The 20,857-nt window shown below is 45.7% G+C and overlaps 1 protein-coding gene and 1 pseudogene across 1 annotated transcript in view; both read right to left on the bottom strand.

Annotated features, from left to right (window-relative positions):
* Positions 1-20,857, bottom strand: part of LOC145355175 (phospholipase A2-like) — a 50,232-nt gene that overhangs the window by 11,174 nt on the left and 18,201 nt on the right. Inside the window, exon 2 of the mRNA XM_080207088.1 lies at positions 6,503-6,658. Coding sequence (XP_080063214.1) covers positions 6,503-6,542 — 40 coding nt within the window. The 5' untranslated portion in view covers positions 6,543-6,658. The remainder of the gene's footprint in view (positions 1-6,502; positions 6,659-20,857) is intronic.
* Positions 7,242-7,619, bottom strand: LOC145355174 (large ribosomal subunit protein eL33 pseudogene; annotated as a pseudogene).

Here is a 20,857-nt window from a genome sequence, read left to right as displayed (position 1 = left end):
TGGTCCACGGACCACTGGTGGTCCACGAGGATACTGCAGGTGATCCAAGGGAAAAAAACATAGGTGGGATGTTCCAGTCATTCTCGCCCCAAGACCCGCTGGAGCTCAACAGACCTTGGGTGTCACAGCGGCACAGTGGTTAGCACTGCTGCCTCACAGCGCCAGGGACCTGGGTTCAATTTTGGCCTCGGATCGCCGTCTGTGTGGAGTCTGCACGTTCTCCCCGTGTCTGCGTGGGTTTCCTCTGGGTGCTCCAGTTTCCTCCCACAGCCCAAAGATGTGTGGGTTGGGTTGATTGGCCAGTGTCAGGGGGATTAGCAGGGTAAATACGTGGGGTTACAGGGATAGGGCCTGTGTAGTATCGTTGTCAGTGCAGACTCGATGGGCCAAATGGCCTCCTTCTGCACCGTAGGTGTTCTATGAAACAGTCCGCCAAATTTTCTGTGTGCTTCGAATCCCGCGGTGGGCGATACAGGACATTTTTGGCCATCAGTTTTCTCATTGAGTTATGGAACGACATCAGTCTCTCATTAGGTAAATGTTGCTGTTTCCTCTGGTAGGCTTATAGCAGGTACATGTGCTGTGACCAATGCAATGCATTTGTGAGTATGCATCATAAACTATTAGAAATAGCAGCATTTTTAATACGCTTTGATATACAAGCCATCGGCTATGTGAAAAAAATATTTAAAATGGCTTGTGGACTTTGTGGTCTGTAAGAACTTTCACTGACGATCGAGTGGTCTGCTGAAAGGAAGTGATTGGGAATTGCTGCAATTGAGGAAGGAGTGGAAACTCCCCGGGTCAATTTAAAATAATGTCACAGTGGGGTCGGAAGTAAGAGTGATGCATCAATTCTCAAAAGGAAAGCCTGTGCCCCTGACTTCCCCAGATCCCTGCAACCCCTCCCTCACCTCTTTCCCGCTCACTGCAGACCGTGGGAGAGATTTTCCAGAGCTGCCCGCCACGGGAATAGAAGTGGGCAGTGGCGGTGGACGAGGCAGAGGCCCATTGACCTCGGGCAGGATTTTCCAGTTTTGGGGTACGCGCAGGCGGAAAATCCCACCCTGTGTCTATGGATCTGTGGTTGTATCTAAACCACATAGCCTGATCATTAAAAACACAAGGTCAAAATAAGTAGGAGCAGATAGAATCCATTCTGACCCTCAAAACTTGCTGTGCCGTTTGATAAGAGCATTGCTAATCTTTCCTGCTTGCCCCCATAACTCTTAACTCCCTTGTCGATCAAATACCTAATGCAGACTTGAACATATTCAATGAGCCAACCTCCCTGTGGAAGAGAATTTCAAAGATTCTCCAAGAGAAGAAATTCTGCCTTATCTCTGACTTAAATGGGAGACCCTTATCTTTAAACTGTGACCCCAGTTCTCGATTCCCCCAGGAGAGGAAACACCCTCTCAGCATCCACCCTGTCAAACCCCTCAGGATCAGATATGCTTCAGTGAGATCGCATCTCATTTGTCTAAATTCCACTGAGTTTGGGCCCAACCTTCTTAACCTTTCCTTGTATGACAGCCCAAACCCTCCTTTATCAGCCCAGTGAACCTTCTCTGAACTGCTTCTCTGAACTCCTTAATTTTACCATTTTCATTCTAAGTGCCGAACCGGGGGGGACAATTCAGATCCGACTTGGGAATCTGCTTTCAGCACCCCCATACGCACTTAACCTGGAAAAAAACATCGCCAGTCTCATTCGCGCTGTGGGCGGGACTTCTCGCGCCCGAAACGATCGGAGCTCTGAAGCGCGCATGTGCAGTTCGAAAAAGCGCGCCCACGTCAGATCGCTGCCGGCTCACAGAAAGTGAGACAGCGGCCCAGGAGCTAAAAGCAGGATTGATGGCCCCCAGAGAGATCACTGTCCCCCTTATCCAATACCACCCCCCTCCCCAGACCTATTGTGACCCCATGCCCCCCACCCCCCCCCACTGATTGTCTGCAGAGTGGCAGCGGACCCCTCTGACCTCCACCCCGTTCCCCCCACCCCAGAGATCCATCTTACTCACCCCCCCCCCAACCTCAGAGAATGATCTGGTCTCACCAGCCCCCCCACCCCCCCTCACCACCCCCCGAAATATATCTGACCCACCTCCCCCCCCCCCACCACCCCCACCGCCCCCAGAGAAGGATCTGGCCTCACTCTCCCCCTCCCCACAGAAAATGATCTGGCCTCACTCCCCTTTCCCCCCTCCCCGAAAATGATTTGCCCTCCTCCCCCCTCAACCAGGCAACGGTCGCCCCCGCCCTCCCACCCCCGCCCCTGACCAGAGAATGAGCTGAGCCGCCTCCCCTCCCCCCGCCCCCCCCCCCCCCCTCCCCCCACCTCCCACCCACTGATCTGAGTCAGAGAGCCGTTGGGAAGCTCTGAACTCGCCTCTTCAGCAGCTGGAGCGCCCGATGCGGACTTTTACTCAGCAGCTCCATTTCGGCGCGATTCCGGCTTGGCGAACGGGATGGGAAAGGGGGAAATGCTGATAAGGTTGGGCGGGCAGTTCATTGATTCAATTCAAATGCACGCAAGTGCATTAAAGTCACCGTTGTGCCCATTTCAGGTGCGAATTGAATTGCGGTCACTCCCGGGTCTCAGTAAAGTGGGCATCTGCATGGACGTGGGCACGGACCATGTTAATGGCCTCATAGCTGACTTTACCACATTTTTGTGCCCATTCAATGGTAAAATTGGGCCCAATGAGTCCAAAACAATACAATGTACTCTAAATGCCCCATACAGTTGTAGTAAGACTCCCCTACTTTTATACTCCAATCCCCTTGCAATAAAGTCCAACATTCAATTTCCTTTCCTAATTACTTGCATGCTGTAACTTTTTGTAACTCACATAAAAAAGATACCCAGACCCCTTTGCACTGCAGCAAACTGCAGTCTCTCCCTAGTTAAATTCTATTTCTCTATTCTTTCTGCTGAAGTGGACAACCTTACACCAAAAGGATGCCATATCTCTCCCAAAGATGTCCTAGGACCACATCCAAAGGTGTACTCTAGCTATACAAACATCTCCACCAAGTTCAGACCTCCTCTTATCCGATCTAAATTGCATACTCCAAGTTTCATACCCGTGGTCCAAACTGCGTGTGCCTGAAACCCAACCTGACTCCACATCCACCCCTGTGAAAATGGAACATGTCATGTTCGGGGCGAGATTTAGGGTTTCCGACCACTTCTGGGATTTTCACCATCACAAGAGATGCGAAACTCTCTTTGTCAGCTTAATCTGGTGTTCCAAGTACATTTTTGATGCTCTTCCCCATTGATCAGACATCACAGACATTACAAGATGCTATGAGCTTAACACACTGTCCATTTACAGCTGAGCTTGGGTTCAAATTCAATCCTCACTGTCAGGAAGAAAGCTCTCTCTGTCTGCTCGCTGTAAGGTTTCCATCCTTGCAACACGGGAACTGTGCAAAACCTGGCCGAGAGAGTGCTTTGCACTCATTGAAGACATTGAAGTACAAACAAATTTCACTCCCAGAACTAACATCCTTCAAGCTAAAAAAACAAGTTTACAAACAAAAAGGCTTCATTGAATCCAATTCCCTTGTGTTTGCTAACTCTGAAAGCCAGCTGAATCGACCACAGAATGTTATTCTTAGCACATCTTACTCTTGGGTTGGGTGAATACTCACCTCAGAAGTCAGAAGTCAGTTAAAAATAAACATTTGTTGTAAAGAGATGGCTTTTGCATGAATAAGTCCTGCGCATCTCAACGTACAAACCTGAGAGGGAGGCCGTGAGCAAGAGAGCTGGGCAATTTAGCATGGCCAATGTACCTAACCCACATATCTTTGGACTGTGGGAAACCAGAGGAAACCCACGCAGACATGAGAAGGATGAGCAAACTCCACACAGACACACCCGAGACTGGAATTGAACTGGAACCCTGGCACTGTAAGGCAGCATTGCTAACCACTGTGCTACCCATCCTTAAACATTCACTCCCTCCACCAGCAGCACACACTGGCTGCTGTATATTCTGTTCTCAAGATGCACTGCAGCATCTCATCAAGGTTTCTTTAAGAACAACGCCCAAACCTGCGATTTCTACCACCCGGAAACAAAAACACCTCCGGGTGCGAGTTTAGAAAGAAATCATAGAAACCCTACAGTATTCGACCCATCGAGTCTGCACCGACCACAATCCCACTCCCACACATTCACCCACCAATCCCTCCAACCCACGCATCTCAGGACACCAAGGGCAACTTTAGCATGGCCAATCAACCTTTAACCCGCACATCTTTGAACTGTGGGAGGAAGCCGGAGCACCCCGAGGAAACCCGCGCAGACATGAGGAGAATGTGCAAACTCCACACAGACAGTGACCCAAGCCGGGAGTTGAACCCAGATCCCTGGAGCTGTGAAGCAGCAGTCTTAACCAGTGTGCTACCGTGCCACCCTAAAGTTCCCTTTCAAGTTATCCAGCAGCCTAACTTGAAAATATGTTGCAGTCCCTTCATTGCTAGGTCAAACTCCTGGAATATCCTACCCAGCAGAACTGAAGGGGTACCTGGATTGCAATGACAGTTGGCCAGCCACCCTTCGAGGACAATAATGTTGCCTTGCCAACCAGAGTCAAACCCCATTAAAAAAAAAGATGGATACAGAGGTAAGGATGAGAGAGTCATTGGTTGAGATTCTCTGGCCTCCCAGCAATGTGTTTCCCACCGGTGGGAGGAGGTGCGTTGTTTGCTAGCAGTGGGATTTTCTCTGGTCCCACAGCTGTCAATAGAAATTCCCACTGATATCACCCCACACCGGTAGGAAATCTCTGGAATTCTCTGCCCGTTGAAGTGGTGGAGGCTGCCTCGCTAAATAATTTTAAGACGCGGGTTGATGGGTTTTTGATAAGCGAGGGGATTAAGGGTTATGGGGAGAGGGCGGGAATGTGGAACTGAGCCACGACAGATCAGCCATGATCTTATTGAATGGCGGGGCAGGCTCGAAGGGCCAGATGGCCTACTCCTGCTCCTATTTCTTATGTTCTTATGTTCTTAAACCCGCAGGTGGGGACACACTATCGGCAGGACCGGAGAATCCCACCAGCATGAACAGCCAGAGAATTCCAGCCATGGTCTCACTGAGTGGCAGAATGGACTCAAAGGGTTCAATGGTCTTTCTGTGTTCCTATGTATTTGTTTTTGGAACCTGATCAACTACAGGCTCTTTTCTGATCTTGCACTGACCACATTCAACACCAGAAGAAGAATGTAATTTCGATGCCGACTTGTTGCAGTCTGGTCATTATTATGTATTGTAATAACAAAATGATTGCTGTATTTACAATTTAAAAGACAAAAAAAACACAGCCCAGTGCCCTCGGGAATCTCACTGAGAAAGTGGTATGCATACCAGTCAATCATTGTATCAGCACCAGCTCATCTGGGCATCGCACTTGGCACAAACATAATGGCAGCTTGATCCACATTGAAGCCACACCACAGGTTGCAAAAGGAAGTGAAGTAGACCTTGAATAATGATACCTATATGAACAAACCCCGAATCAAAATATAAAACAATAAAGCAGCAGTAATCTGCTAATCCCTTTGTTCCAATTCAGACTGAAGTGCATTGTCTTTATGGGAGAGATTAATTTATGATTAATATAATTTATGATTATCAGTGAGCACGGAGAAAGAGAAAAAGAACAAGCCATCAGAGCAATCAATGAAATCTCCATTAGCTCTACTTCAATTAAACATCTTCCTGATTATCCTTCAGAATTTTCACGGGATAGAGCCTGATAATGCAGAATCTGCAAAAACTGCATCCCGTCTATTGCAAACCAATCTCACAAACCTGAAAATCAAACTCAATCTAGTGATATTTGGCATGGTGGCACAGCAGTTAGCACTGCTGCCTCATAGCTCCAGGGACCCCAGGTTCGATTCCCAGCTTGTGTCACTGTCTATGCAGAGTCCTCACGTGTTTGTGTGGGTTTCCTCAGGGTGCTCCGGTTTCCTCCCACAGTCTGAAAGACGTGCAGGTTAGGTGTATTAGCCATTGCTAAATTCTCCCTCAGTGTACCCGAACAGGCGCCGGAGTGTGGCGACTAGGGGATTGTCACAGTAACTTCATTGCAGTAAGCCTACGTTAATAAATAAATTTAAAAGCATTCCAAGATATTGCTGCATCACAGATTTAGGACTAAAATTTGGGAATGCTCAATTATTCACCAATTTTATGCTACCTGTATGTAGTCTCCCCCATTAAGACAGAGAAAGAAAGTTCCAGTATAGTTACATTCCTTCAATGACTTGCTACAATACTTATAATATTTAGATCTTAAATGCAGGGTCAGTTTTACCCGAAATATTCTTTCGTGTTTCTTTAGAACTGCATGTTGTTCATAGCAGTTCCCTGCAAAGTATTTAAATGACTTCAAAAGTACGTAAACGCCTTCATTGAAAGCACAGAAGTGATATAAAATCGGAGACGTTAATAAAGAGTTATGTGAAGGTAGTTTACCTGATAGCAGTAAAAATAGACTGAAGAGCAGAAATTCCATGGATGAGAGCGCAGGCAGGTCTAGACTCGGGGACAGGGTGAGCTGATGGCTTTCTGGTTGCCTCAAATGGTCTGGAACTAATGTCAGCTGCTAAAACACTCCAACGCCATCACTTCCTGAAAGCAGGTATATAGTAACAGCTCTGTTCCAGCTAAGGCTACCAAGTAGCCTCTTACCTCGTACTACCGAGTCGTTGAGAAGGAACTGAAAGTTAACACTTTTCATATTCAGGCAAATGCAAATCTATGCTCGAAAAGCTCCTACTCATTCATGCAGATAGTCATTCCATGAAGACAATGCCTGGCACTGCCAGGAATCACAGAAACTCAAACATTCTGGTACAGGGTCCCATGAAGGAAAATCTCACAAAAGTTTTAGAAAGTTCAACGCAGGCAAACACCAGGTCGTCTTAAACCTGTCCTCCCTGTAACATGAGTACAAGAGGGACTTTGTTAATTTTGGTCTATGTATGTTCTCTGGGTTTCAGCCTAATGTAAGAAGATTACTTTGTAGAATCTACATCTGTAAATTCCTGCGGGAGCAGCTTTTCATATTGGTGCACCAGATACCTCAGAGGTAACTACTGCCAGTCTGAGTTACGTTTTGTAAACATTTAAGATGTTATACTGTGGCATCTAACTAACGTGTCCTGTTCCTGACCCTTCAGCTGAGTGAGTGCAACGTGTTTTGCTTTTTTTTTTAGATCGTTTTACTATTTATTGTCAATTTATGTACACCTGTGCTTTCAATCCTTGATGGATACAGCATCACACAAATCCCGTGCCCAATAGCCTTAGCTGGCAGGTTACTGCTGAACTTGGCTTGCACCGTGCCACTGTTTACATGAGCACGGGTCACTTTACCCTAAATGACACGAGTCTTGTTTGGTTTACTGCCAGGAGTGACAGTATTGTTCTTTGCTTTGTAGACGTAAGCACATCTCTTGCCCAGGTAAAATTCTGTTTCAACGCGGCAATAAACACTCTCAACCTTGAGAAGAGCAGTGTGCTCTCTTTGGTCTCGAAGCCCTCGTTTGTAGCCAGTAAACACAGCTTTGCACTCTGATCTTCCGGGCATTGCGAGAGCGCTTGGGGCAGCTGGATAGCCGCCCTGACCGCAGCAAGATTCTTATGGAATAAAAACAGCAAATGTTGAAAATACTCAGCAGGTCTGGTAGTGTCTGTGAGAATTTGTGAGTGTGTGTTTGTGTGTGTATGTATGTATGAGAGTGTGTGCGTATGTGGGTGAGTGTGTGTGAGAATTTGTGTGTGTATGTGTGCATGTGTGTGTATGCGTGTATGTCAGAGTGTGTGTATGAGGGTGTGTGTATGAGTATGTGTGTGTGTGAGAGTGGGTACGTGGGTGAGAGTGTGTGAGAATTTGTGTGTGTGTGTGCGTGTGTGTGTGAGAGAGAGTGGGTATGTGGGTGAGAGTGTGAGAATTTGTGTGTGTATGTATGCGTGTGTGTGAGTATGTGTGTGAGAGTGGGTATGTGGGTGAGAGTGTGAGAATTTGTGTGTTAAAATGGCAGATGGGTGGTAGGTGGGGACCCCACCCCCCTCCCACCTCTTCCCCAATAATTTCAAGGTGGGTTCATGGCAGCCTTCCCACCCACCAACAATTGATGGCCTTCAGTGTGTGTCTGTATATGAGTGAGTGTGTGTGTGTGTGTATGAGTGTGAGAGTGTGTGTGAGTGAGTGAGTGTGTGTGTATGTATGTATGAGTGAGTATGTGTGTGTGTGAGAGAGTGTGTGTGAGTGAGTGAGTGTGTGTGTATGTATGAGTGAGTATGTGTGTGTGTGAGAGAGTATGTGAGAGAGTGTGTGTGAGTGAGTGAGTGAGTGTGTGTGTATGTATGAGTGAGTATGTGTGTGTGTGAGAGAGTATGTGAGAGAGTGTGTGTGAGTGAGTGAGTGTGTGTGTATGTATGAGTGAGTATGTGTGTGTGTGAGTGTATGAGTGTGTGTGTATGTATGTATGAGTGAGTATGTGTGTGTGTGAGAGAGTGTGTGAGAGAGTGTGTGTGTGTGTGTGGGTGAGTGTGTGATTAAGTGTGTGTGAGTGTGTGTGTGTGGGGGTAGGTGTGTGTGTATATGAGTGAATGTGTATATGTGACTGTGCATGAGTGTCTGTGTCAGAGTGTGTATGTGTGTGCGAGAGTCTGTGTGAGTGTGTGTGTGTGTATGTGGGTGAGTGTGTGTGAGTAACTGAGTGTGTGAGTGTGTGTGGGGGGGGTTGTGGGGGTGTGTGTGCGTGCGGTGAGGTAAATAGAGTTAACATTTCAGGTCGATGACGCTTCATCTGAAAGTTCACAGATCAGAAATGCTAACTGTCTCTCTGCATGAACGCTGTCTTGCCTGCTGAGTATTTTCCACACTTTCTGTTTTCATTACAAATTTCCAGCCAGTATTTGTCTTTATATAGTCTCTCTGTGTGAAACTGCCCATTAGTGAAAGTTGTATGCTGTTTGCTCCAGCCTGCTGGGAACAAGATCGAAACTACCCAAATCCTCTTCACATTAACAGATGCCATCTGTCCACTCTTGGGGTGGAACTTAATGCCCTCCCCTGGGGTGAGTTTGGAGGCAGAACACATTTAAAATGGCAGATGGGTGGTAGGTGGGGACCCCACCCCCTTCCCATCTCTTCCCCAATAATTTCAAGATGGCAAGGTTCATGGGCAGCCTTCCCACCCACCGCCAATTGATGGCCTTCAGTGGGAAGTTAATGCACACTGAATCGCCTCATCCTGCCACCACTGGTATTCACTCAGCTATGGATGGGTGACTTGCCATGTGGGAGCCTAATAAGAGGGCTTCCATGTGAGGGGGAGGGTGGGATGTAGGATGGACTTTGTTATCATGCTTCATGCAATATATCATCCAAGGACCTGCTATCAGCAAGGGGGTTACCAATGAAAGTGCCACCCCCTCCCATGCTCTTGCTGCACAATCGCTTCCCTTCTGTCCCATGCCCCCTGCCATCACTCACCTGTGGAACAGATCCCTTGGTGACCCTGAGCCTCAGACGGGTGCATTGCTCTCAGCGGCCACCACCTTTTTGGTGTGACCCTGAGGAAGGCCTGTTGCAATGACCCCCAGGGAAGGCCTGCTGCTACCTGGTCGAGTCTCAGATTGACACTTAATTCGTCAGGCCTACCTGAAAGTAGGTGAACCAGGCTCTCACGCTCTCTCTAGCTGGTAGGTGAGGCCCCCATTGCCTACATTAAATTCCATCCTCGGAGTGGACATGATGACATGGTGATTTAAACTCTGCCCTTATGGTGTAGGCTGGGCAGGCAGGTAGCTAACTTCATAGTATCCCTGCAGTGCAGGAGACCATTTGGCCCATCAAGTCTGTACTGACCACAATCCCATCCAGGCCCTATTCCCATAACCCCACACATTTACCCTGCTAATCCCCCTGACACTAGGGTCAATTTAGCTTGGCCAATCCGCACGTCTTTTGGACTGTGGGAGGAAACCCATGTAGACATGGGGAGAACGTGCAAACTCCACACAGACAGTGACCCGAGGCCAGAGTTGAACCTGAGCCCCTGGTGTAATGAGGCTGCAATGCTAACCACTGTGCCACCCTTGACTCTGGGGAAGGTCTGCTATTACCTGGTTGAGTGCCAGATTGACACTCAACCTAATTTGTCAGGCTTAAGCTGAAATTAGGTGTCCCGGTTGCCAAGCTGAACTTGCTCAAGTTCATCTTTACCAAGCGAGTCGATAATATCCAACATCTTCAAGGTTAACTTTCTACGAGGCCCAATAGAAAAAAAAACAGTTTGGACCAGTATTCTTATTTCCAAGTTTTTAACTGGTGTTCCATTTTGAAGTATACACGACCACTTTGGAATACTATTCTTAGTTCCCCATTTTTACAGTTTTATTTTCTTCTGGGGGGTGGTGGAGTCCTTCTTTCAACTTGCAAGTGGGGCTCAGTTATTGTCATCTGGCTCTGAGTGCAGAGTTGCCATTGGTCAAACAGGGAAGGCATTGTGATTTTCCTTCCAGGTGAAGAAGGAGCAAATAGAATCAGAGTCCTTAAAAGGCAAGTAAAAGTATTTCTGTTTAACTTTCCTTGCTGGCTCGGGAGCAGCAAACGTCCTCCAGACCCCATAAAAAAATCTAAGCAGGCTCCCATCTCTCTCTCTCTCTCTCCGAGAGGCCTCCTGAAATCCCCTTCCATTGACTTGACCTGCTTAACCTTCCCTTTGCAGCCAGCTGCATTCTGCTGCCCAAAGCCCTCTCCTGCCCATTTGAGGCCCATGTGAGGTGTTTTGGTGACTGATATCATCCAGATAAACCCTAGGAGTTATAATTATGTGGGCCTCGTGCTACAGAAGTCAGACAGATCCAGTGCTTGTTTCACCCTTATCTGCCTGAGTCTGATATCAAGTATGGCACTAGTTCTCTTTATGTGGAGACCAACAGCACCTTTTACTTGTCTTGTAAAGCACTGAGATTATCTCATCTGCAGATGGCAATCCTTTGGTGCTGTTTTGTTGGTCCTACTCTAAATTGGAAACATCTATGTCTACATCTTCTGTATTTATCAATTGCAGACAGTAATGCTGGAAAAATCCATTATTTTTTGTCTCTGTTACGTTAGGCAGTGGCTCTACCGACTTGCAAATTTCAACATGAAATATTATTTTATTAAAAGTTATAGTAAGATAGATCCTAAAATATAGCCTTCTATTGAGTTCAACAACTTCAGGCTGTGAACTTTCCCCTCCATCTTGACAGCATAGTGGCACAGGGGTGGCAGAGTGGCACAATGGTTAGCACTGCTGCCTCACAGCACCAGGGACCTGGGTTCAATTCTGGACTCGGGCAACTGTCTGTGTGGAGTTTGCATACTCTCTCCGTTTCTGCGTGAGTTTCCTCCGGATGCTCTGATTTCCTCCCACACAACAAAGATGTACGGGTTAGATGAATTGGCCATGCTAAATTAACCCCTAGCGTCAGGAGAATTAGTAGGGTAAATATGAGGGTTTATGGGAATAGGGTTTGGGTGGGATTGTGGTCAGTGCAGATTTGATGGGCCGAATGACCTTCTCTTGCACTGTAGGGATTCTATGACTCCCCTCTCCCCTTTTGTTGTCAGTTTTTTGGTTCCCCTGGATTGTCCCAGCCGCTCTACCTCTCCCCGCATTAGCCACTGTCTCTGGTTGTCCAGTTTTGCTCCCACTGAGCACTGATCTCTGTTTCCTATTCACACATTCTGTTATCCTCCCTTTGCTGCCAATAACAGTCTTCAGTCCCCAATGGTACCATTAACACTCCATATATCTCATGTCCATGGCATCTTTGTCATCTCTCCTCAGCCTTGACCTATCAGTGATTTTCCATTCTGCCTCTACCCTCTACCTCAAGTGTATGATTCATCACATTTCTGTCCTTCTTCTGTTCTGTCAATGGACTTGAAATGTTTACTGTGTTTCGCCACAGATGCTGCCAGACCTGCTTGCGTTTATCCACCATTTCCTATTTTCATTTCAGATTTCCAGTACCTGCAGTAATTTGCTTTTACTGAAAGTATTTATTATTGTTGGTTTAATGTGGTGTGTAATCATAATTCCTTTTTAGTGGCTGTATTTTATACAACAGGTTCGGGTTAGGGTGTATTTCTCAGGCGTGAGGTCTAGACTGGAGAGGAACTTCATAACCTGCTCCAAGACCACTGAAACAGCCTTGTTATTGACTGGCAACAAACACCAGGAATTAACCAATAGTGATTCTTCATTTCAGTTTTCCATTATTCTTAGTTGGACGCAGCTCAAAGCAACAATGACACAGAAGAGCACTCAAAATCTTCACTTGTACCTGTCTGAAACAGATAACTTTTAAGGTTCCAGACCTTTGGTGTGAAAACTGGGAACCTGTGAGTTTTTTTCACTCCTAGTCTTTGCAGTGTTGACTCCTTGCTGCGATATGTTCCATAGGCACTGGTCACCTTCTGCTACCTCATTCAAGCAGTCACTATTGATAGAGTCGTAGAGTCATAGGGCGGGATTTTCCAGCCGCGCTTGCCCCAAGACTGGAAAGTCCTGCCCAAGGTCAATGGCCCTTTGCATGGTCCGCGCCCTGCCCACTCAGATTCCCATGGCAGGCGGGACAGGAAAATTCCACCCATGGCGTTTTATAGCTCAGCGAGAGGTCCTTTGGCTCAGATCGTCTGCATCAACCATCAAGCACCTATCTATTCTAATCCCATTTCCCAGCACTTGGTCCGTAGCCTTGTATGCTACGGTGTTTCCAGTGCTCACTTAGATGTTGCAAGAGAGGAACATTTTAGCCTGCTCTACTGTCCAATGTGGTCAAGCTGATCTTAACTGCCCACACTATCCCTTGATTCCTTCAATATCTAACAATCTATCCATCAAGTCAACCTCAAATGTACTCAATAACTGAACATCCCCAGTGATCTGGGATTAGGGAATTCCAAAGAGTTTCAAACCTCTTGAGTGAAGAAATTTCTCATCTCAGTCCAAAATGGTCGAACCCTAGAGAGTGTGAACCTTAGTTTGCGATGCCTCAACCAGGGCAAACATCCTCCCAGCGTCTACGCTGTCAAACCTTTTAAAAATGTTGTAGGTTTCAATTACATCACCTCTCATTCTTCAAACATCTATGGAATATAGCCCAGTTCTACTAAATTTCTCCACATAGGACAATCACTTCATCCTATGAAGGGATTGAACATAAGAACATAAGAAATAGAAGCAGGAGTAGGCATCTAGCCCCTCAAGCCTGCCTCGCCATTCAGTAAGATCATGGCTGATCTGATAGTGGTTCAGTTCCACTTACCGCCTGCTCCCCATATCCCTTCATTTCCTTATTGGTCAAAAATCTATGTATCTGTGACTTAAATACATTTAATGAGGTAGCCTCCACTGCTTCAATGGGCAGAGAATTCCAAAGATTCACTGCCCTCTGGGAGAAGAAGTTCCTCCTCAACTCTGTTCTAAATTGACTCTCACTTATTTTGAGGCTGTGCCCTCTAGTTCTTGTTTCCATTCTAAGTGGAAACAATTTCTCTGCTTCTACCCTATCTAGCCCCTTCATTATCTTACATGTCTCAATAAGATCTCCCCTCAGCCTTCTAAACTCCAACGAGTACAGGCCCAGACTACACTAGTCTAGTGAACATTCAATGCAAAGCAAATGCGTTCTTCTTTGGGTCAGAAGACCAAAGCTATACACAGCACTCTGGCTGGAAGGTTTCTTTACTATTATGTTCCAATCCCTTTGTAATAAAGACTAACGTACCATTTGGTTTCCGAATTGTTGCTTTAACTGCATGTTAACTTCCTGTGTTTCATGCGCAAAGACACTTGGATCCCTCGAAAAACCAGTTGCCAATCTCTCACCGTTGCAAAAAAAATCATGTTTTTGTACTTTTCCTACGAAAGTGGATAGCTTCACACTTCCCTACATTATATCCCATCTGTCAGTTATCCTTGCCACTCTCTTAACCTGTTCATATCTCTCTGCGTCCTCACTATATCCCAAATTCCCTCCGAACTCTATATTATCTGCAAATGTAGATGCATTACACCCAGTCCCCTTATCCAAATCATGAATACAGATAGTAAACAGCCAATGCATAATCCTGTGAGCTATCGCTTACCAAGCCAAAAAGGACCCATTTATTCCTAGTCTCTGTTTTCCATTCATCAACCATCCTTAGGATTAATCCATAATCCCAATCCCATGAACCCTAATTTTGTGTAATAACCACTTGCGTGACAATTTACTGAGTGCTTTTTAAAATTATAAATACATTTCATCTACCGGTTCCCCCTTTTCAATTCTCTACGACTTCAAAAGCCTGTTAAATTTGCCAAACAAGACTTCCTTAAATCTGTGCTGATTCTGTCTAATCATTGTATAAATTTCTAAGTGCCCTGTTACCATGTCTCTTACAATAAATTCGAACATTTTCCTTACTATTGACATCAGCCAACCAGGCTATGGATGGACCAATTTTCTCCATGGGATTTTTATTCCCTGTGGAAGGGTATATTAAAAATGAGAAATTAATCTTTTCATTGTTTGCAATTTTTTATCTATATTCATATTTTTAGTCCAACTTCCCATTCTAGCTTTTCCCTCATACGTACATTTGCTTTCTACAGAACCGAAAGTTTAGTTTTGGACTTGGTGAAATTGCCCTCAAACTCAGTGGGCTGAATTTTATCAGGGGCTGTATTGCTTGCTCCCGCTGGTGCAAAAATTGGTCAGCAGCCAGCGACTTGAAAAAATTCTGCCAGCGGGCTAAACAGGCAGCGAGTCGGGCTCCTGTCCTTCACTAGGAGGGAGTCCTGACCTCGAGAGATCTAGCAATCTCATCAGTGTCAGGACTGAGTAGTGGCCCCAAGATGAAGACAGTCATGGCATCCGGCTGAGTCTGGGATTTTTGATGGGGAGGGATAGGAGAGATTGTGGGAGGGGTCATGTTTTGGAAGCCAGGCAGAAAACAATAAAGGCAGGGGGTAACATCTTAAGCATATGTGCACACTGTGCCCACTGGAATGTGGTGGCCCACACTTTTTTCCTACCTTTTCCCCAGCCTCCTCACTCCCTTCTGCCCATACAAAAGCATTATGGTTGGGCAGAGTAATATTTCAGTCATGTGAACAAGCTCAATGTCCCATTAATTATTTTTTTTTTCAAAATGGTGCATTCCCACCCACCTACCCTTTCATGGGGACCAGATTGGGGATGCCCAGGAAGGCAGTGGGCTCGCCACCTGTCAAATTTTACACGCCCCCTCCTGCCAAAAACATGCCCGGCAGCAGCCTGTAAAACTCAGCCTAATACACGTTACGGTCACTCCACCCAACAGGCATCTTTACTACAAGGTTTTAGTTAACCCTTTCTCATTGCACGATGCTAGATCTAAAATAACATATTCTCTTCTTTGAGAACCAATGTTAAAGTTAGTTCTTTAACGTACTAAGCTGCATATATTCCATTAACTCATCCTCCACACTACCCATGCACATATGGTTTGCAGTCTATATGAAGATTGAAGTCCCCCAGGATTCCCTTTGTTACATGCCTGTCTACTTTCTTCATTTATTCTCTGCTGACACTCCAACTACTGTTGGGGAGCCTCTGATTTTCTATCAGTGTCTTTTGCCCCTTGTTGTTTCTTAACTCCACCCAAACTGATTCCGTGTTTTGATTTTCCAAGCTAAAATCCTTTCTGTCTATTCTCTATATCCTACCCTTGATTATCAAGGTTATTTTCCCCACTCAGCTTTCAGTTTTGGCTATTTCTTATAAAAGCCAACTATCCTGGAATATTTGGTTCCCAACTTTGATCATTCTGTAACCACAACCCAGATTTTTGCCACAATGGGGAAGCTCTCTGTCATAGCAAAAATAGCAGAAATGCTCAAAAATGTGAAGTCCTGCTCCTGAGCACGGCACTTTCATTTTTGCGGGAGCAGAAGAGATGGCTTATGGACCCCAGTTGCCTCCACTGGAATGAGATTTTGGCAGGCCAGGAATGTGAAACCTAACATTTGCAGATGGAACAAGGAATGAGCAGCTCTCAACTTGGTGGGTTCATTTGGCTAGCTTGAGTAATCCTTCAGAGGGGTAAGATGCCCATTTGGATCTGGCCTTTGACAGCGTGAGGGTGCTATTTAGGGTGGGTCAAGTGCCCGACTTAAAAATAGGCATAAAAATCTGTCATCAGATTTGTCAAAAGTAACTGTCAAAGGGAACTGTTCAAACAGTAATGCATTTAAAAGGCCACCGCTTTAAGTCTTTGAAAAAAATGTATGGAGTGTTAAAGAAAAAGATTCCTTGCTATTTCACTTTCTCTGATGACAATATCCTCAGGGCTTCCATGACTGAATTACTGTTGCATGACTGATTTCGCAGCCATCCGTTATCACAGTAGGGTGCCTTCCATTTCACAGTTTTATTAATAGCTACAAATGGCTATAGACTCTTTGACCTTGGTGATGTGGGGCCATAAATTCGAATACAAGGGATTGCGCACTTAAGTGAAATGTTCGTTTTCATATGGCTTTGTTTAGCTGTAGGAATGTAAGTCGAGTAAATGTGTTTTTTATGTTTTTTTCCTTCAATGTAGTGAAGTTTACAACTTAAAATTTTACGCTCCAGAACATTATTTAATCTCATCTGAGCATGTATCCTGAGGTCTGCCCATAGTGCATACTAGCTGAATTGGCATAGTATAAGGGCAAAGGGTAGTGGTTGGAGGGCATGGGTTGGTGTGAGTTGGCAGAATATTGGCATGTGGCAATATAGATTCATAGGTTGTGCGGATAGGGGCATAGGTTGGCATAAGGCTCATGAAGGGCCATGGAGGGGGGTACAGGGCATTGGTTAACACTGAGCATATGGAGACTATGGGTGAGGGTATAAGGCATGGGTTGGCATGGATGGGGCATGGGAAGTGGTAGGGATGGGGAGAGGACTGGGAGGATTTTTTTTATATCTTTCTTTTGGGGTGCAGTGCCAGAGCCCCGAGGTAGCCCCATCTCTTCTTCAGCGATCGTTCGCCCCAATTCCTATTCTAACGCACCCCCAGACCGAAAATCCAGCACGCAAGCAGCCATCTTTAAAGATCAGGTTTGCAGAATAATGCAATTTGACTTTAATCCAGGTCTGAATGAGGAAGCTATTGGGGCATATCTCTTGGTGAAGATAGCTCTGCAAGTATCAGTGTCTGTCAGGAAGGATGAAGAGAGCTTAAAAATAAATTAGAAACTCTCCCTCCTGGCTTAGCTGAAGTAGAAGTGTTCCGCTGGGCCCCAGAAAGGGAAGTTTCAAGTTCCTCAATCCCAGTCTTCCCTTCCTCTTCCCTTTCATAAGATCCCCCAAAAGCTGACGATTAAAAATTTCTTGGAACTGATGAACAGCCAAGAGCTACCTAACTTGCAATAAATGATAGCGACTTTGCATGTGTTCTTTGGCCAGGAAAGATATTAACTGAACACAAGGTGATTAGAATTACTGAACATCTCTTTTGATGCTAGTGGGTGAATGGTTTCCCAGTGGAAACCTAAATCCTCCTGAATATATCTGCAAATTGAGTCCCAGAAATTCTTGTCTATGAGGCTACTCAGTTCCACAGTAGAATAAATAGATTGATGGAATAACATGAATGCAAAACCCTGAATTTCAGCAAAGTAAATGAGAATTTAACCTGTGGCCAGATTTCTTTATTCGGAATGAAGGAATTGTTAGACGATAAAACGTCAAGATGTATCAAGCATGCCTCAGGAGACCATCTCCTCGACAGCCTGGCAGTCACCCAATCCTCTCTGCCTGCACACTTTTAAGCTGTGAGGTGATGACATTGAGAAGTGTGCTATTGTAGCTGTCAACCTCCAGAGACGTGTTGGTTAGGTGGATTAGCCATGGCAAATGTGCAGAGTTACAGGGATAGAGCGGGTGGGGGCAGGGCCCAGATATGATGCTCTTCCGGAGAGTCAGAGCAGACGTGATAGGGTGAATGGTCTCCTTCTGCACTGTAGGGATTCTATGGATGCAGATTCCAGCTGCTCTCAAGCTGTGAAATCAGGAGCTCCAGTTCCCTCAGCACGGTGGCACAGTGGCCAGCATCGCTGCCTCACAGCACCAGGGACCCGGGTTCAATTCCGCCCTCGGGCCACTGTCCATCTGGAGCTTGCACGCTCTCCCTGTGTCTGCGTGGCTTTCCTCTGGGTGCTCCAGTTTCCTCCCACAGTCCAGAGGTGTGGGGGTAAGGTTGATTGAACATGCTAAATTGTCCCTTCGTCTCAGGGAGATTAACAGAGGAAATAAATGGGGTTACGGAAATAGGGGACTGTAGTCGGTGCAAGCACGATGGGCCCACTGGCCTCCTTCTGCACAGTATGGATTCTATGATGCTATGAGCTGATGGCACTTCCTGCACATATGGTTACCCAGACATGTCCTGGGGGCACCACAAGGAACTTGCTGTGCATTCCAGGGACTGAAATAGCCTGTCATGCCTCTGTTTATGAGATAAACCAAACTTAACAGAAATGAAGTCAAACCTTATTAGAGACCTATGCAACAAAACTCATCAGCTACTCACCAATCAGCTTCCCTTGCACTCACACCACTTTTGCTTATTGTTACCTTCTCTCCCTGACACTCACGTTCCGTCTGCCTTGCTGCTCTGGGCACTGTCTGGGCTCTCCAAACAATCGATCACATAACTGCTGCCCTACGGTGTCACTCCTTGATGATTTGCTTGCACAGTGCTCTCCGCGGCTGTTCCTATCTCCACTGTACCCTTGAGCCTCCCACTGTTTTTTGTAAATGCTCCCCCTCTGTCTAATAAGTAACAGTGCCTTCTTGGACATGTTGTCCCCAGGTGAAAACCCCTTACATGCCTCTCTGTTAAATTTCCTCAGCCATCTATCTGCTTCGTTCTCGAGTGTATTCAATCTGCCTGCAGCTAATGCTGTTGAGTTTCGTGATCTGCCAGCTTCATTAGCCTGGTGCCATCTGCAATGTGCAGCTTCAATGTACGTGCAACGCTAAGCTTTAACGAGATATTAAACGAAAATATATTCTCATGTGGGACCAGACATGTCACGTGGGTCACAGACACAACAGCACTGATATTTCATGTCGAGGTGAGATACGATATGCTCTTTATACAGCAAGGTAATCTTTAGTCGTGGTCTTTTGACCGACAATACAAAAATGTTTTTTTGGGAGAGCTTCCAAAATTGCCTTCAGCTGGAAACATGGCAACTAACTGCAAAACCCCACGGTCAACATTCTCCAAAGCTGATAACAATCTGTGAGCCAGTGCCACCTGGTTCCTTTGGTCAACTATTTGCATGTCTATCTGAAATATGGACTTACTTTCTTCATTTTCATTTCCAGTCTTTCAAGAGGGGGATTGTATCAAAAGCCTTCCACAAGTCTATATATATTCATTGCTTTTTTTTTAGTTCCTTTGTCAAAGAAAAGCAGTAAGTTGGATCAGCAAACCTTCCCTTCACGAATGCAAATTGTTTAGCGTCTTGTGATTTTGTTTCTATTCATAATTTTATCTGTGGGATTTCCATTGGGCGGCACGGGTGGCGCAGTGGTTAGCACTGCTGCCTCACAGTGTCAGGGACCTGGGTTTGAATGCCAGCTCGGGTCACTGTCTTTGCGGAGTCTGCACGTTCTCCCCGTGTCTGTGTGGGTTTCCACCGGGTGCTCCGGTTTCCTTCCAACACTCCAAAAGACACGTAGGTTAGATGCATGGGCCATGCTAAATTCTCCCTCAGTGTACCCGAACAATGGTGAGTAGATTTTCACAGTGAGTTCATTGCAGCGTTAATGTAAGCCTGCTTGTGACAATAATAAGTAAACTTTAAAACCATTAATTGACCCACAACAGAGATCAGATTCACTGGTCTGTATTTTCCTGGGTCACGTCACGATCTTTTTTAAAAAATAGCAGTTAGCATCTGTCTTTCTGCAGTCCCCAGACACCTCTCCTGTATTCAATGGTTCCTTCAAATTTGCGTCAGAACCCTTGCAATTCCCTCCCTTCTTTTCTTAAGAATTTCTGACTGCATCACATGTGGCCCTGGAGATTTCATTGCCTTAGTTTTACACAGCTGTTTGGCAACCACTTAGTCGTAGTGTGAATAGCATCACAATTTATTTCTGCAACATTAGATCCCTTTCCAGATCTTCTCCTTGGTAAATGCTGAAGCTATAAACTTATTTAGCACGATATTAAGTTAATTTTTCAGTTTATTTGTTAGTGTCACAAGTAGGCTTACATTAACACTGCAATGAAGTTACTGTGAAAATCCCCTATAGGTGATGCGTAGCATCAATTGTCATGTCCATTCCCAATCTCATTTTCAGTGTATCTATTCCATTGTTTGCACACTCTTTTCACTACTTGTTCTGGTTTAATTGCTGCCATTTTTCTTTGTAGTCTTAAGTGTCGTTCCTTGCTGGAGTGCTGCCCCTTCATCAGTGCCCCTGCACTCACCTGATGAAGGGACAGTGCTCAGAAAACTCGTGCTACCAAATAAACCTGATGGACTTTAACCTGCTGTTGTGAGACTTCTTACTGTGCCCACCCCAGTCCAACGCCGGCAACTCCACATAATTAATTAGAGAGAGAGAGAATTGTTAAAGTTGTAAAGTTCCAATTGTGATGATTTTGGCTTGTCCCAGTCCCTGGCTCATTACATGCTGGGCTTAATTAATGAAATGGTATAAGGGGAGTTCAGAATAATTTGGGACTAAAAGATTAACAAATCAGAGTAAATTAATTTAGAGTGA

This window comes from Carcharhinus amblyrhynchos, chromosome 18, assembly GCF_965287045.1.
Source record: "Carcharhinus amblyrhynchos chromosome 18, sCarAmb.v2.hapA, whole genome shotgun sequence".
NCBI lineage: Eukaryota > Metazoa > Chordata > Chondrichthyes > Carcharhiniformes > Carcharhinidae > Carcharhinus > Carcharhinus amblyrhynchos.
The sequence above is the reverse complement of the archived record's forward strand: the minus strand, read 5'-3'. Positions and strand labels throughout refer to the sequence as shown.